The sequence below is a fragment of the Eurosta solidaginis genome, chromosome 1 (assembly GCF_040869045.1).
Source record: "Eurosta solidaginis isolate ZX-2024a chromosome 1, ASM4086904v1, whole genome shotgun sequence".
NCBI lineage: Eukaryota > Metazoa > Arthropoda > Insecta > Diptera > Tephritidae > Eurosta > Eurosta solidaginis.
Genome location: NC_090319.1, coordinates 308,910,848 through 308,929,050, shown reverse-complemented (window position 1 = coordinate 308,929,050; position 18,203 = coordinate 308,910,848). Strand labels below are relative to the sequence as shown.

General features: G+C 35.5%; 1 protein-coding gene across 7 annotated transcripts in view; it reads right to left on the bottom strand.

Annotated features, from left to right (window-relative positions):
* Positions 1-18,203, bottom strand: part of LOC137237612 (solute carrier family 35 member F3) — a 124,785-nt gene that overhangs the window by 14,955 nt on the left and 91,627 nt on the right. For 2 of the 7 annotated variants that reach the window (XM_067761447.1, XM_067761450.1), the window contains 2 exons: positions 15,325-15,354; positions 5,096-5,429 (listed from right to left, as the gene is read on the bottom strand). The exons of 1 other annotated variant lie outside the window; for it this stretch is intronic. In XM_067761447.1, coding sequence (XP_067617548.1) covers positions 5,367-5,429; positions 15,325-15,354 — 93 coding nt within the window. In that variant the 3' untranslated portion in view covers positions 5,096-5,366. Of the gene's footprint in view, positions 1-5,095; positions 5,430-5,775; positions 6,122-6,357; positions 10,306-15,324; positions 15,355-18,203 lie in introns of those variants that run through there. 4 more of the 7 variants (XM_067761446.1, XM_067761448.1, XM_067761451.1 and 1 more) reach the window with 3 other exon arrangements.

The window sequence follows — 18,203 nt, the reverse complement described above, 5'->3', positions numbered from 1 at the left end:
AAATCTAACTGTCATTAAAATAAATATAAATGTAAGGCGCGATAACCTCCGAAGAGATCTAAGGCCGAACTTCTCTTCCAATTTGCGTCGTGCTCCTCTCTATTTCCCTACACTGTCATTATGACAGTTAGACGGCCACCGTGGTGTGATGGTAGCGTGCTCCGCCTATCACACCGTATGCCCTGGGTTCGCACCCCGGGCAAAGCAACATCAAAATTTTAGAAATAAGGTTTTTCAATTAGAAGAAAATTTTTCTAAGCGGGGTCGCCCCTCGGCAGTGCTTGGCAAGCGCTCCGGGTGTATTTCTGCCATGAAAAGCTATCAGTGAAAACTCATCTGCCTTGCAGATGCCGTTCGGAGTCGGCATAAAACATGTAGGTCCCGTCCGACCAATTTGTAGGGAAAATCAAGAGGAGCACGACGCAAATTGGAAGAGAAGCTCGGCCTAGATCTCTTCGGAGGTTATCGCGCCTTACATTTATTTATTTTTTTTTTTTACTTTACTTTATTTCGTTTTTGATTTACTTTTGTTATATTACGCAAAAACTCCATAAACAAATCATGGTCGATCAGAACGGTTTATACCTCGTAAGAGTTTTTATCATACATCTTTCTCCGCGGCTATGGCATGTGTCTGAAACAATTTCTATATTCTATTCCAAATTCAATAATAATTTTTCAATTATGGAAAAATTAAATAAACAACAATTATCATAAAAATTATTGTTATGGGCCTTGAGCTGGAATTCGAACTAATAATCCCCTTAAAATTGTTAAGAGAAATCTAAAAAGAAGTAATTAACAAATTATCTGGCTCACAAATTGAACCAGACTTCTATCTGGATTTATCTGGCTCAAATCGTTGTTGTTGCATTTACATGCAAAATTATTTATCTGGCTCAGGATTTTGCCACCGGATGATAGCTATTATGGATTTCGTGTTTCAGTAAAGCAACTCAGCTGATTCCGGTAACCACAAAATATGCGTCATTTATTTGGCGATAACTACAGAACATACATAAATAAGGGAATGTCGATAAAAAATTTGTTACACATTATCAAACAAATATTGGGGCATATCCTTAGTCAAAATGAAGTAATTTCCTATGAGCAACCTGTCGTTACAAAAGTCAGTCAATTCCACTACAGGTGAATTCCATCACAAGCTTCTATGCTATGTTCTCCATTTGTGCAATAAGTTAGCAGCGAAAGGCGTTAAGGCTTTTAGCGATTTATTCGAATAATTGAATAAGTGAATTTGTTTAATTTAAGTTCTAATAATATCTACATGGGTGTATAACATAATCCCGACTTACACAATCCCGAAATGTTTAATCTAGACATGACCAAATTCAGAGAAAATATAAATCAGACATTATTAAATTCCGATCATACATAATACCGACAAGACAAACTCCGGCCATAAAATATGACCAATATTTTAAAAAGTTGCTTTAATTTTCACCCTTTGCTATAAATTATACTATTAGGAAAAACTTTCCTGGAACGTAGCTGAGTTCCAATGGAGCCTGATCCAGATCCCGATAAAAATTTAGCATGCAAATGCAACAGTAACGTCGTGATCCTTATACTTATCTGGAATAATTTGGATCATTATGGCAGCACCTGCAGACATTTGAACTAGGGTGTCCCATATTTACCAACTTTTTTTCACTCGATATCTTACACAGGTCAACATACATATATCGAATTAACACATTTTTTCTACAAAATTTGAATTTACAGCAATGAGCTACACATTCTTAACATGAATTAAGCACTCCAACAAAAGGTGTTTAATAAAATTTGGCTACAATATTTTGGAAGTCAAAACTGACCCGTTTGAATTCGGTATCAATCCGTAGGGAAAAATAAAACAATTTGTTGTTATCAAAATATATTCACAAAATCTAGAAAAGAACTAACCGATCAAAATCGGCGCCGGATCCATAGCTTTGCTGCACAGAACACTTTTGAATGTAAGTGTGGCTGGGTATGTACAACAAAATATGAAAAATAAAAATAAAACCAACAAAATGTGCAGGTGTGTTTTGCACATAGCCCCTGACAGAAGTAAAAATGTTAATATCAGCCTTTTGGCGATAGTTATTAGCATAGGTGGGCACCACTACATATACACGATTACCAAATTTAAGCCGGAGTCATTGGTGCCGTATGTCGTATCGCTGTATCCGTATCCCTAACGTAATCAGCTGTTTATCGTTACGACGGTAAACCAAAACCCAATTGGTTGGCTACGATACGGTTACGACCTTAGCGGCACCAATAATCGATTGCATTGATTCTCATAAGGTTGGTCGAATCAGGTGTTATAAGGTTACCGATACGGTTACCGATAAAGCACCAATGTCTCCAGCTTAAGGTTGGTCGAATCAGTTGTTAAAAGGTTACCGATAAAGCACCAATGTCTCCAGCTTTAGAATGTGTTAGTATACACGAACGCGTGGCTAGCACGAATGCAAAATCAAATATTTATTTAGTTTGATTTCAGCGCTTGTATTATAAGCACGTGTCACACGCAGACTTGGTACAGTGTTTGGTCGTACAATACGAATGTATGTACGCACTTATGAATGCAAAATGTTTCGGATTAAATGGGAAGTAGAGTTTTTGTGTTTTAAATAGCGCCAATAAGCCACAATGCTTAGTTTGTGGATAAATTATAAACTTCATTTGCTAGCAAAGCTTAAGTCGACATTTCGTTTTACTCCACATGAGCGTAAATACTCTTACCCCTGAGGAAAAAATGATATAGTTCTTCGAATGTAAGCTTGCTTTTTTGGAAAGTTCAAAAATTAATGAAATGGAGGAAAATTTGTCTCAAGCAAAATTGAAAGCTTCTTTCGTGGTTAGTTTTGCTTTAGCAAAAAAAGGTAAGCCATTAGAAGATGGTACTCTGTTTAAAGATTTGGCTGTAGCCGTCCTGGAGTGCTTTGGAAAAAAGGGTTTAGTTAGCCACACATGTTGGTGATATTCCCTTATCACGACGTACAATCGCGCGACGGATAACTGATATTTCAAGATTTTTATATTTACACTTGAAACAAAATATATTAACCGCCAGGTCTTATTCCATTGCATTGGATGAAAGTACCGACATTAGCGACACCTGTCAACTTTTGGTATGTGTGAGGACTGTTGACGGTAACTTTAATGTTTCGGAGAATATGTTTTGTTTGCGAGGGCTGGAATTGAATGTGACGGGAAGCATAATTTATGCGTGTATTGAACGCGAATTGTTTGGATTTGCAGATAAAAGTAAACTATCGTCAGTTTGCACTGATAGTGTTCCCGCAATAATTGGTGCAAAAAACGGACTAGTAAGTCAGTTCATTCGCAATTGCCTAAACGTGACCCCTTTCATTGCATTTTGCATCAACAGCAATTAATTGCTAAAAGTTTCAAGTTGGGACAGGCTATGGAAATCACCGTCAAAATTATAAAAAAAATACGTCGTTGACATAATGCAGTTATGCACCGAATATTCCGCGCATTTCTGGAAGAAATTGAGGCAGAATACGGTGATGTCTTACTTCACACTGAAGTAAGATGGCTAAGCAGAGCGAGAAAATTGACGGCTTACTTCACCTGGTTATTTCACCATGATAACTCCAACCCAACCTGAAAAATTTTCATTCATATGTACATATTTTTCGACCGTTCTGTGTGCTAATATTGTGTGCGACACCTCCTTAACGTACGGACGTCGAAAGCAAACTAAAGGTGGTTGGTCGTTGATTTTGACGAAGTAGTCATTTTTCGTTCGCTCGTCGTATACGTATATGCCCGCTTATCAGGTGCTAAGCTCATGCCATGGTTCAATTATGTACAGGTTGGCTCATCTCATCAGCTGATTTTATTTATGTCATTGCATGGTCGAAGGTATTGTCAAACGGAGATGGCAAACTCAAAACGAAACCAACACATTGGCAACATTTTACTTACACATACAAAAACTGCTAAGTTTTATGTTTCCATTCCATACCATTCGCACCAACACCAATACACAGATTTTGACAATTTGAACAGACATATTTTGTTGCTTTACAGATGAGCCAACCTGTATATAGTTGAACCATGGCTCATGCCCACCCGTGGTTATTAGGTTCAAAACGCGTCTTTTGATACCCTTCCAGACATTTTTGAACGTGCTTTAACTGCAGACCGCGGTTTTCAAGTAATAGGATTCTAGTTTTTTCTAAGTGCAAAAACCTATGTTATATAGAAAAGAGGAGAAGAGAAGAACAAATTAATACTAGTTCTAAGTTTGATTATTTGTTTTGAGTTTTAAGCTACAATTTCGGAGCGATTCGGAAAACAAGTTTGTAAATAACAGCTACCCTATTATGTGTTCAGAGCTGCCAACTGATTCGGATTGTTCCAGTGAGATTTGACCATGATTTCTGTCTTGTTGAACTTTAGAGTTGTTAAGATATCCCATTTTCGGTATTTCTGAAAGTTGCCGGTATTATTCTTTGTGGGGACGCTGAAAGCCGGAATTATGAAGTACACCTTATCTACATACATACTTATTTTTATCTAATAATTTCTTTTTAAATAAATTCCTAGCTATAGTGAGTACCAGATTTTTTACTGATTTACTGATGTGGTTTCGAAGTTAGAAAAATAAAATATACTAAATTGTAATAGAATAGATATAAGAAAATAAGGATAAATAGAGAAAAAAGTAAAGATCTTCGTAAAGCGTGGCGTGATAGAGAATAGGGAGAGTGAGAAAGAAGCAATTACTGTATATATAACAAGTTGAGCGTAATGCTTAAGCAGAAAGGCAAGAGAATAGAAAACGTATTTAAAAAAAAAAAGCAGCAAAAAGACACGATATATACCGAATAGTAAACGATTGTAAAATAAATTTTATTAGATTCCAAAATGCAAGTAATCCTATTTATTGCTTAAAATTTTTACATGCAAACTAGTTTTTCAACTTTACTGTTTTTTCACAAATTTTTTTCGATACTTTTTAAACAGCAATAATGCGTTAGTACTAAAAAAGCAGCAGGCGTTACAATTGAAATTCAAAAGCAATAGACTTAACATTTCTTTTTACCTTCTAGTATTACAGTTTTGCATAAAGAAACGATAAGCGAGTGATAATACAGACAGTAGAAGCGGCCGATTTGGGAGACGTGCAATCGGATTGGTGAGTGATTGGCATGGAGAATTTTAAGCGCTTTTCAAGCATATTTCGAAAACAACACGAATTTTATTTTAATTTTGTTATTGTAGTTTATGTAGACTGTGATCTTAAGTGTTTTGTGTTTTCTTATTATCTATAAAATTTCAGTTGTTTTTTTTTTTCGTGGGTATTTTACTCAGCAAAGGCATTATAGTTGACCGTATAAAATTTTTGATTTAATTTGCAATCGTACGCGTATATCTGATGATATCTGTGGATTACGAAGTATTTATAAATAAATAAAATTAAATTTGTTAAAAAAATGCTAAGCGTAAATTAAGAAAAACGAGGTTAAACGAAAGAAAGTTCGAAAAAAATTATTATTTGATTTAGATTTGCATATTTTGAACAGCTACTTATTTTAAACTTAACATAAGTTAGAGAGATTTAAAGATAATTAAAAATAATAATAATAATAATAATAGTAATTAAAACTCCTATACGATTAAATAACCATGATCGTTACACTTAAAAACACTATGTCATTTATAAGGCAACGCTTAAACGGCATTTGACAGCTTAAGAGCTGTACAATTTGACACATGTGTACTTACCAAAGCAGCGGAAAGCGGTTGCTGTTAAGTTTACCACTTACAATAAGATTTTACAGCAGTTACGGCTGTGCAGCCGGCGTTTGCATGTTTTTATTTTATTTTAATTCTTCAATTATATATATTTTTTTTACACATTATTGTACGATGAGGTGCATTTATTACATTTTGTATGGTCAATTTTTTATGTGCAAAGTGTTGTGCGCTCTTTTGACATTTGTGTGTTGACATAATTTGACGTTTACAAATTGACGTATATAATAATAGCAAAATGGCTTGTGTCGTTGATGTCACCGCTTATCTTGTGGGTGGCGATGACACCACAACATCTCTTCTACAAAAATCGGGGCGACTGCAGAAGTGGTGATGTGATCACGTGATAGTTATGTGTTTTTTTAATTATATTATAATTTTTTTTGTTTCCGACAGCGTTTGATAAATATGATTTTTTTACCAGTTTATGATATTTGGTGTGATTTTTTTTTAATTTAAGAATTTTTGTTATAAGATGAAGGTAGTTTGAGAAAAAATTTTGAAAAGGAAAGTGAAAGAGTGAAATTTCAGTAGAAGCGATAGTTGTGTGTAATAAGTACATACTTTTTAATTGCTTACAAAGTATTCAATTTAACCGTTATTCAAAATAATCAGCATACAACTAAATTTGGTGCTGGTGTAATAAAAAATTATTCAAGCATGAACGATAGAAAATTGTAGGCAACCAATCGATTTTATAAAAAATATATAGTTTAGGGAAACTATAAAGTTAATTAAGCTGTTGAAGGTAGAAACTAAAATTGTTAGGTTTAGAGTGTCATTGAGAAATGAAATAAACTATCGTTTTGCTCATTCATTAATTTAAACTACATTGACACCCACAACACGTACCAAAGATTATCGAAAAGTAAGATGTTGCAGGGAGGAAAAATCGTGTGAAGCAAGCTTCACAAAATTCTAGTAAATCACATTCACCACTTACCACAGCAGAATTTGTTAAACTACCACTGTCTGTATTTGTTATTTAACAATTATTTGTACACTTTTTATTCAGCTAATGTGTTCAGAATTTTAACTTTTACTTTCTAAAACTCCAATCAGTGTATTTGTGCGCTTAAATTATGTTAAACATTGTGTTAAAGTTTTTGGTGTGGTGAAAGTGACCTACTAGAATTTTGTGAAGCTCCGCTGCTTTCCTCTGAAGTTTGCGCCTGCAACATCTTTACTTTTCGATAATCTTTGCACGTACCTGAATCACGATGGGTTGTGCAGCAGCAACGACTTAGGTTAGGTTAGGTTGCAAGGGCTGAGCTGAACACTATGGTAACAGCTCACTACTTAGGCCACCAATGGGCCCATTGTAATACCCTATACGGTCTCAAAAGAGGACCCCTACCCCGCCTAAAGTGGGTCAAACCACCTCGTGGAAATTATAAATTTTGCCAGAGCCTTTACTTCATAGCATGAGACCTCAGCGAGGTCATTTAGAAAAGGTTTACCAAGGATAGCCATCCTACGTCTACTAAGCGCTGGACAGTGACAGAGAAGGTGCTGGACGCTCTCTTCCTCTTCTGTACATCTGCAGCTGCGACAATAGTCGAAGGTCGTTACCCCCATTCTAGCACCGTGCGTGCCTATTAAGCAATGCCCTGTTAGAACCATTATCAGGGACGATAGAGCTGATTTGTTTAAAATCAGAAGCGCTTCTGTGCGCCCCTTGTCATATGAGGGCCAGGTTTGCCTGGATGTCTCACACGATGATATGGCTGACCATAGTCCATTTGCGATTCTTATAGTGCTTGTGTTCACACGAAGCCTGAAAGTGGCCATGGGTATGCCTACCGAATCATTTCCCGGAAGGATATCGTCGGTGTTGCCTCTTCTGGCCAGCTCGTCTGCCCTGCAATTGCCTTCGATATCACTGTGCCCAGGTACCCATATAACGCTGATACTGAAGTGCTGAGCCTTCTCGTTAAGAGATCTGCGGCATTCAGTGACCGACTTTGCAACGACTTATATATGCTTGGTTTGCATTAGGTCAAAATGACTGACATAAGAAACTGCCTACGGGTCATGCTGGTCAGTTGGAGTCAAAGGCGTTTCCATCATGTCACTCGTTTCGATAGCAATGTGTGACCAAAACCAACGTTGGCGTAATTTCAAAAGCACAATGCAACTCTGTTGGCAGCGTTCCGCTTTCGTTTCCGCTTCTTAGTTTTCAAAGCAAATGTCATTGTCTGCATGGCGGAACGATACAAGGTGGCCGCATCGAACAGCTGAGTATAACCTTTTTTATTAGATTTGATACATTAACTACCGGCGCAGTACGATTTTGACATTTGTCCATCGAATTTAAAAGTACATGGAATTTTGTTTGTTTGTAGATATGTCACCATGCTCCCACCTTGTATCGTTCCGCCATGATTGTCTGTCTCATCCTTCATACTAATCGAGCAGTTACTTCTGTGTGAAAGCAAAAAATTTACGATTTCATTAGCAGGTGAAATGAGATCATTAAGTTTCTGTGTGAAAACAGTATTAGGGACGCCATTGGCAAACCAAAATAAATTGAAATTTGAATGTTAAATTTGCCATACCAATGGGCAAATGTCGTTTTCACTTATTGGTCAATTTAAACGGAAAATGCATTTAACGTTGTATGGCAAACCGGGTTCATTGACATGCCCAAGTTTGTCGTCAAATTTGACCTAGTAAAAGCTAAGCATAAGACTTGTAGAAAATTTTGCAAAGCCGTAATGTCTTATGCTTAGTTTTCATTAGGTCAAAATGACTGACATCAAAAACTGCCTGAAAGTGACCTATTGGTCAATTGTGGTGAAAGACATTTCCATATTACATATTACTGACTCGAAGTCGATAAAGCATAACCCTCGCTAAATCTTGTGTTTCACACGCTTTGCCATTATTTATTGATGGGACGCCTGTTGTCAAACGTAAATAAATTGCCAACATGTTAGAAAATGAAATTTTAATATCAAATTTCCCATACCGTAGCCGATTTTCCCTTAATAGTATATTTCATTGCCACTTTGTATTCAAAACGGACGGAACATGCATTTGACTTTATATGACAGACCGTTTTCGTTCATATTGCTAAGTTTGTGGTCAAATTTGACCCAGTGAAAAACAAGCATTAATTTTATAGCTTATTAGATATTGAAATTTGTCTCTCCCATGGCGGAACGATACAAGGTGGCAGCACGGGACAGCTGATTATAAACTTTTTTTATTTGATTTGATACATCAATTTCCGGCGCAGTGCGATTTTGGCATTTGTCCATCGAATTTACAAAAACAAAGTACATGGAACTTTTATTTATGTTTGTAGGTATGTCACCATGCTGCCACCTTGTATCGTTCCGCCATGGTCTCTCCGATTCCGATGAGAAAAACATAGCAAACAGATACAAAAATGATGGAAAGTCGTTATTTTTTCACTTTCTGGGAATCGTTTTGTATTTTATAGTCTCAGCTTTCCAAAGCACCATATCTGATCCTTCTACGATGGAAAATATGCTCGTAATCGACCGATTTTTCGAAAAGAATATTTGAAACTCAAAAAATTTATCTAATATTTTTTTTATTCATTTTAGTCTCAGTAAAAGGTGGGTGAAGTATTGATCACTCTATATATGGTGGAGCAAAATATATTCATAAGGTAAAATGGTGTGTTATTTTTAACACTTGGGGCCATTTTCTAAATGCCCGGTTCGTAAGCAAAAGTAGTTGGGTAATTGTCGCTAATATAACTTTTATTATCATATGTATTTAATTAGCGAGACTTGCTCATATTGCTTTATACAATTGCTTTTATACAAAAAAAAAGGACAAATGAGCATAAGCATTACGTTGTGCTAACTCGGATTTTAAAATTAATGTGATTTAAACGATGGTTAATTAGTAATGTGCAAGTGACTTGAATTTCTGCTTCCCAATAAACAACAAAGCAAAAATGGTGAAATTTTGGAAAAATGTTAGTTCTCAATTTGGTTTGCTGCATTTGTTAAAAGCTTTCTCAAACTTTTATCGAACGTTTATTTTCCAATTGAGGGCAAGTTGAGAAATATTTGAGAAGAACAAATCTATTTCATTCAGATAAGTTTGATAAAGATGTAGCATAAAATTGTAGCGATTTCAAAAGTAGCGAAAATTCCATCACTTTGAGAATTCTTAAAATTGGGTTTGAGATGCATTTGTGAACATACGTTTGAGTTTTGAGGTTAGTTCATAAATGCAACTCAAACTGGGTTTTAACAAAAACTTTTATTGGGTTAATGTTAAAGCAAAGAAGTAGTATTTTTTTTTTTTTTTTTTTTTTTGATATGAGAACAGATTTATATGTTTTTGTTGTGTCTTAGGCCAACAAAAGTAAGCAAAAGCTAATTGCAAATAATTTAGCTTGATTATAGGTGTTTCAAAAAAGAAATATAACATATTTAAAACCCTATAAAAAATATTTGAAAACTTCTAATGTTTTAGTAAAATATTTGAAGGTTGGTACCAGGATAATAATTTGTATATCTGTCGGTCCACATATTTTGGTAACATTTAGTTTATGATATGATTATGAAAATAAATAATTGATTATATGTAAGTAAATGCAAAAAAGTAGAGAAAAACATATAATCAAAAACATTAAATCGCTCATCAGTACAATTACAATATAAATATACTATTATGTGGAAAAAAATACAAAAATGTTTCAGAACAATCCCCGGGGGGTATTAAAGTGTTTATAAAATATATGTGTGTGGTGTTATTTTAAATTTGATTTTTTTTCTTTTAATAATTGTATGTTTTATAAAACATAGTTAAGTATATAGAAAGCAGGTTAGTTTTAATTTGATTTTTACTCAAAATTACAATTACAACAATGACACTCTCAATACCATCTTTACTTGAGGAAGGTAAATACAGTGCGTATCATAATTATGCAAATAACTTTTTTTTTAATTTTTTTAAAACTTCCGTAAATTTTAATGAGATGCATTAAATTCTCTTATTAAATTATTATTGTTTTTTAAAACTTGTAGACTGTTTTATTCCATAGTAGCGTAATTTGAAATCTTTCATAGAATCATGTGTGTCGAATTTGGAAGGATTGTCGAACATGGCATTTTTTTAATTATGTCAATAAAAAAATTTAAAGACCTTGATATCATGATACAAAAAATGGAGGTAGTTCCATTTAGTGTGACGTTAGCCACTTGACCGGGGACAATGACAATTACACCAAAAACAAGATACCAGATTGAAAAATGTTACCAATTTTTCTAATTTTGATGGATTTCATAATAACGAATACGACGTAATTTCTTTCATAGTTATTTCAAATAAAAAAGAAAAAAAATGAGCCTTGGAAATATTTTAATACGAAATATCAGCATAGAAAAGAAGGTTTTTAATAAGTTTTTCGAGCTCCTGAAAATTGTTTTGGCGGAAGAAACATGGATCGAAGTATGCAAAGCAAGTGAATATAGCCTTGTTGTTGTTGTTGTTGTAGCGATTAGGTTACTCTCCGAAGGCTTTGGGGAGTGTTATCGATGTGATGGTCCTTTGTCGGATACAGATCCGATACGATCCGGTAACACAGCACCATTAAGGTGCTAGCCCGACCATCTCGGGAACGATTTATATCGCCACATTGAACCTTCAGGCCATCCCTCCCTCTCCACCCCCAAGTTCCATGAGGAGCTTGGGGTCGCCAGAGCCTCGTCTGTTAGTGAAACGGGATTCGCCGCTCGAAGGTGAGGTTGACAATTGGGTTGGAGAAGCTATATATTGCGCTACACAACCCCTTTGAATCCCTGAATATAGCCTTCTGAGGTGTCCGTACGTTTGCTCAGAACATTTTGACAAAACATACACGTTTGTCAATTGCTTGCTCAAAGGAGGTCCTTATAAACCCACACCGCAATTTCTTGATAAATTGGCTACAAGTCCACATTTTTTATTTTTTTATTTATTGTATAATTCAAGCGTTGCGCTTTAGGAGGGAATTGTTAAACTATTTTTTAGGGAGAACATTACCCTGTAGCTCTGCAGGTTAGCCACTAGTTAGGAGAGTGTTTCTGCCCGTTGTACCCGGGATCACCTTTGGGGCAGCCCCGCCTATACACATTCTGTGCCTTTTTAGCATTGACATAGATGTGCAGACTTTGGAGGTACACTTTTTCTCAACATGCCTTGAGAAATATCCACTGTAGGGGCATGATAATAGGGCCATGCTAGAACAACAGGATTTTTCGTGTATTTTTTTCTGTATAGGGGTCAAGCTGTCATAAAGATATGAGTCATTATCCACTATTTTTCCATAAAATTGCATATTTTACTGTATTCTCAATCAACATATATGCACACAAATCGTGCTAAGGCATATTATTATTGTCTCAGATGACCATTGCGTTTTCATCCAAAAGGAAATTTCCATCTCGAAAAACCACAATTTCGCCTTAACCAGTAACGGTATGGCAACGCTTCTGGCAAAACAACAAACATTATGAAACTTCAAAAATCCCCAAATACGTCAAAAAATTTTGAGTGGAACTACCTTCTTTTTTGTATCATGCTTGATATACTTCAGAAAATTTCGCCCAATTATATGCAAGGTAAAAATGTAAACAAAAGTCAGTTGTTTTTTTTTTTTTTTGTGCATTCACAATAGACTTGCGGTTTGTGCTGCAAAATATTTACAGTTTTCGATTTGACGGGGGGTTCGCGAAAACGAACAGGTCAAATAGAACTGCTATTATATGGTTAAATTCTAACTTAACTATAGCTGGTGAAAACGGCCCCAAAATAAGTGTTCTCCAGACATTTCGGGTTGGCTTCAAGGTTAATTCAATAATCTGGCCAAAATATTCTCAGCTTTCCACAAAGTTTTGGTCTTTTCACTTCACCGAAATAGACTTGGTCGATATGTGACTTTTCCCCAGAATTCGTTTTTGTTGCCACATTGCTGGAATAGTGAAATTTTATTTCGAAGTCAGTTTTGGCTGTTATGAAGACTTTAATTTAGGGGCGAATTATGTATAACGCAACGAGTCATTTTTCTCGTGTGAACCAAAATTCCTATCATATAAGAGCATTAATTCACTTCAGTAAGTGACAGTAAACCTGAATGCTCTGATGAGATTTTTGGTGTTATATAGTGGTTACTGTGAATGTGAGTGACTGCGACGCAAAGCGTCACGGTGACATACATAATCTGGCCCTAAGACTTTGATTTCATATCCGGCTGCAATATCGCTATTATTTACACTTTTCCTTCTGCGCCACTTTTGTTTTTTTTCTTTTTCAGTGTTGATCTGGTTTCTTTGCTTTGCTTTACTCTTATTTTATTTTAAATATTAATTTCAGTTTGATGTCAAGTCACAAATTTGAATTTCGTTTCGACTTCAGGTTGCGATACCTGTTTTAAATCTGTATTTGGTTACAGCTTTTTCTTCGGCTCTGATTTAGAGATAATTCTTAAACTTTTGCAGCGTATATTTCTTCTTACCATCGGCAGGGGTTGTAACTATCTAACTGTAATTTTTTATAAATGAAATTTCCTTCGAACAGTCGCCATAAAATGTTTTTTTTTTTAGTGTTTTGTGAGAAAACACTGGTGTAGATTTTTCTTGTCTCTATTTCTGATCAAACTTTGTCGAGTAGTTAAATGTTGAACTATTGGACTTTAGCTTTGCCATACAAAATTTAAGCAACATCCATAACCTCACCGAAAAAATTTAAAACGCTTTGGAGTCTAAAAATATGTGGCCCTCTGCACTTTTATTGACATCTCAGGGGCTTTCGATAACACGGCACATCAAGCCATTAAGCAACCTATGATTGACAATAATACAAGCCCAATGATCATTCGCTGGGTGCTATCCATGCTATAGAGAACAGGAATCAGTCTTTAGCTGGAAGGGACAACTAAGTGATTTGTGGCCTGTGGGGTGTACTCTTTCTTCTCCTGTGGACGCCAGTCATAGATGACAGATGACTTAGTAATCTGTATCACGGGGATGCATGGAGAAAAAATATTAAATCGTTTGCAGCAAGCCCTGCGCATCAGAAAGGTGGTGTCATACCAAGGGACTGTTTATCAATCCTAACAAAACTTTCCTAGTGCCTTTTATCCCGAGAAGAAGACCCATCCCTGGGTGGCACCAAAATCTGATTTCTAATGGAAGCAAATTACCTAGAGGTTACACTGGACAGAAAGGTAAAGTGAAATGCTCATCTAGATTCTATCTGAGCTAAAATGCGGAAACATGACAGGGCATATGAAAGTAATAGGGAAATTTATAGAAAACCCCGTATAACAACTAGACTAGTCATACTTTGTAAGTTTGCTTGTATCAAAGTATAAATCAATGCAAAGAAGGCAACTGGGAAAAGTTGCGCAACAACAAAGGCGTGGCTTTCGCTGAATGTGTTTGTAAAAGTTCAACCTACGCCGTAGTTCGGATTCAAATTTCACTCTTGGAAGAAAAGGCTTTGAAGAGATTTACAAGTTATAATCGAAACAGCTGTAGCCTTGCCCGCCATGATTTCTGATGTCACGATGTCGTTTCCAAGTTTTATAATATTGTTTTTATTAGTTTAGTAAGCTTCCCTTATTGTTTTAACTTTCAAATGATATATATGTATATTAGTATAGAACGGAAGTATCGGAAATATGGTTCATGTGTGAAATTTCACTCAATAGCTGTCTTCTATAATACTGAGGTATTCACAAAAAGTCTCAAGATATTTTAAAACTCGGTTTAAGCGAATCCAAGTAAGTTCTTCTTTAGGAGTGTTCTGCACTACCAGTTTTGTTTTCATTATAGCACGAATCTTAAGAAGTAAAATACTTTGAAGTGGGAATTTTTAATAAATGTAAGGTGAATAAAAATTAACATTCTTGCATTTTGCTGTGAAAAAAATTTCTCACAACAGTAACTGGGTTTCTCATCACAGACACATAACGTTTTATTCATTTTAGTGTAATTGCTTTTTCACAATTTTGTCTACAAGCAACCTCTTAAAGTTGGTTGTATAATTGTGGTACGCACTGTATCGTTTAATCAAGAATATACTAAAAAAATAGAAAATATAAACTAAATGAGGTACTAATAACCAATTAAGGGTTAAAAAAATAAAGACTAAATAAACATAATCCGTAATCTAATACAAAACAAAATTAAAGAAATATACTCGACCCGTAAAGGCGTAAAAGTCATAAGTGCAATTCGTAATTTCCTAGATATAAGCTCATAAGTTGAGCAGTACAATTTTTTTCTAATGTATATTTTAATTTTTTTTTTTTGCGATTAATACGCCTTTAGAGGCTAAAATACATTGACTAACTTGAAGTGTACCTCGCATTGATTCCAATTCATACATAAAAAAAAGAACTTTTCGCAGATTTTTTTCTTTTTCAAATAAAATTGTTATCTTCGAATTTGTACTTATTTAAGTGTTTATTCGAATATTATAAAATTAGAAATAATTTGCAAAAATAGTAGGTAGAGAAGTTAAAATGAATACATTCAAAACAAAACTCACCTCGCATTGTGACCCAACAAGATGATATTTCTGTAAATACAATGGAAATATCGATACTGTTTTTATACGAGTAATGAGAGAAGCAAGTACACGAATATTAGTAAATAGATAGTTTCGAAAACAAAACAAAAAAAAACAATGTGTATTCAAATAAAAATTCATGACATAGGTGTACAATTTATGTGTTTATTTAATTTATATTTTTTTTTTTAATTTTGGGTAAATACTTAAAAAAAAAAGTGTGTTTGTTAGCAAAAACTAAATTATTATTAAACAAAATACAAAAAAAAAAAAAAACAAGTTTAAATATCATGGAAATTTTTCTTGAGGTCTAAATTGTATAAATACTGCATATTTTAAAATGAAATTTAATTACACTGAAAGAAAGAAGCGGACAAAATTAACCGACTTAAGGGAAAATTTAACAAAAAATTTTTGACAATTTTTACGCATCGGTCTACTGTTTACCGTGTCGATCCAGAAATAAGTAGATCGAGCCTATAGGCTGCTAGATAACTGCAGTACGTTTCAAGCGGAAATTGTAGCCGCGAAGAAAGCAGTATAAATTCTGGAGGAAGCCTGCTTAAGCTGCAGTTGTGTCAATGTAACGTGTTTTAAGAATTTCTTGATTATTCAGCACCTTCTTAATTACTTCCAATAACTTACTTACTTAATTGGTGTTTAACCGTTTAAACGGCTATGGCCCTTCAACAAGGCGCGCCAGTCGCTTCTCCGGTCTGCCAACTGGCGCCAATTGATCACAATAAGGGAGTTTAAATCGTTTTCCAAACATACAGTACAGCAAAATGTTCTTTATTGACTACACTACTTTGGTAGTAGTACTTCACAGTCTAACTACTCGCATACTTAACTTATACGATGTTAACATCAAAATAATTGAACATCAATTGGCTGCTTTTATACTCTCAGTTCGCCTCGTTTACCTTTTTCTCCCAAGATCCAGACTTTCCGCGAACAACGGCCTCGAATAGTTATATCTCATAGTTGGCTATTTAGCTACATACATGTATTTCCCTATTAGCTGATTCATGAGGACATTGGGGATGGCCATAGCCTTAGGTAGGTGAGGTTGACTATTGGGTTGGAGAAGCTATAAATTGAAAGAGTTGCGCTACGCAACCCCATGAATCAATTTGCTATTTCAGTAGGCTCTTACGACAGCCATGCCTTTCTGGTCTATTCTAAGCCCCCTAACCCGCCGGGGGGAGTTTCCGGTCACTTAATGGGTATGGTGCCTTTGTTTCATTTGAAGGAGCTAGATGCAAAGTAGAAGAATAAGAGAAGCTTAAAATTCTGCAATCGATTTTTATGGAACTGGAAAATGAGCTTTAGACTATGAACGTAGCTCAAAACAAGATGAAAATACAATATAAGGAAGAAGAGATTGCTCATATAAAATTATCGTTTTTATGCTCCTATTAAGCTCAAGTGTTCCTAAATATGAAATAAACTCCACAAAGAAGTTTGTTAAATACAGAGATTGCAAAAAACTGTTATTGGTCAAAATTGTAGACACTTAACGGGTAATTCCACCTCCTTAAATAGTAAACAAACACGTTCCATATTACATAGAATATGGATATAAGAATTCCATTTTACTTAATCTTACTTCAATCTTACTCTATTATATAATTTTATTTAAAAATTTTAAAATATAGTTTTTATTTTATTTTGCTCGAAAACTAATAGTTATATAACCTTTGCTTTATATTACAGTCTCTAAAAAGAGGATAATTAAGTATGAAAACAAAACAAGCAAAATAAAAAGCTCGAAAGTCGAGTTTACAAATAGAACAACAAAAAATCTTCTTCAGCAATGAACAAGAACTTTATAACAAATTAAAATACGGACAGAATGTTGTTGTTGTAGCAATAAAGACATTCCCGGAACGTTTCTGGAGTGCTATCAATGCTAATGTTCATTTGCCGGATATAGATCCAGTACGTTCCGGTAACAAGCACCATTAAGAATATTAAAAAAAAACAAAACTAAGTGTAAGGCGCGACAACCTCCGAAGAGATCTAATGCCGAGCTTCTCTTCCAATTTGCGTCGTGCTCCTCTGGATTTTCCCTACAAATAGGCCGGACGGGACCTACATGTTTTATACCGACTACGAACGGCATCTGCAAGGAAGATGAGTTTTCACTGAGAGCTTTTCATTGCGCTTGCCCAACACTGCCGAGGGGCGACCCCGGTTAGAAAAATTTTCTTCTAATTGAAAAACCTTATTTCTAAAATTTTGATGTTGCTTTGCCCGGGGTGTAAACCCAGGGCATACGGTGTGGTAGGCGGAGCACGCTACCATCACACCACGGTGGCCGCCATTAAGATACAAGCCCGACTATTTCTGGAACGACTTAATATGACCACATTGAATCTTCAAGACCAATCCCCACTCCCTAGTTCAATGACCAACTTGGGATCACTAGAACCTCGTCTGCTAAAGAAGCACTATTCGCTACAGTAGGTAAGGCTGATAATTGGGTTGGATAAACAGTAAATAGCGCTGGAACCTCTTGAAAGGGTTGTGATACACAATCACTTGAAACCCCGAAAGAGAGACAGAATGTTGTTGTTGTTGTTGGAGCAGTGTTTTTCCGGCAAACGCAGCAAACCCATTTCTCTGGACCAGGATCAGGTACAGGTCCCGGAATGGGCTCGATACCTTCCCGAGTAAGAGAATATGGCGCAGTCCCGCAGCAAGGCTCTGCTGGGAGGATGACAATTTGTGGGAGGGATGCTACCAATTAAATGAGGTTACACTGAAAAGACAGCCCTTGGTCGGGAAAAATCCCGAGTCGCTCCGATACATATCGCCGACTGCCTTGGGAAGCGCTGAGACAGAGATAGCATGTC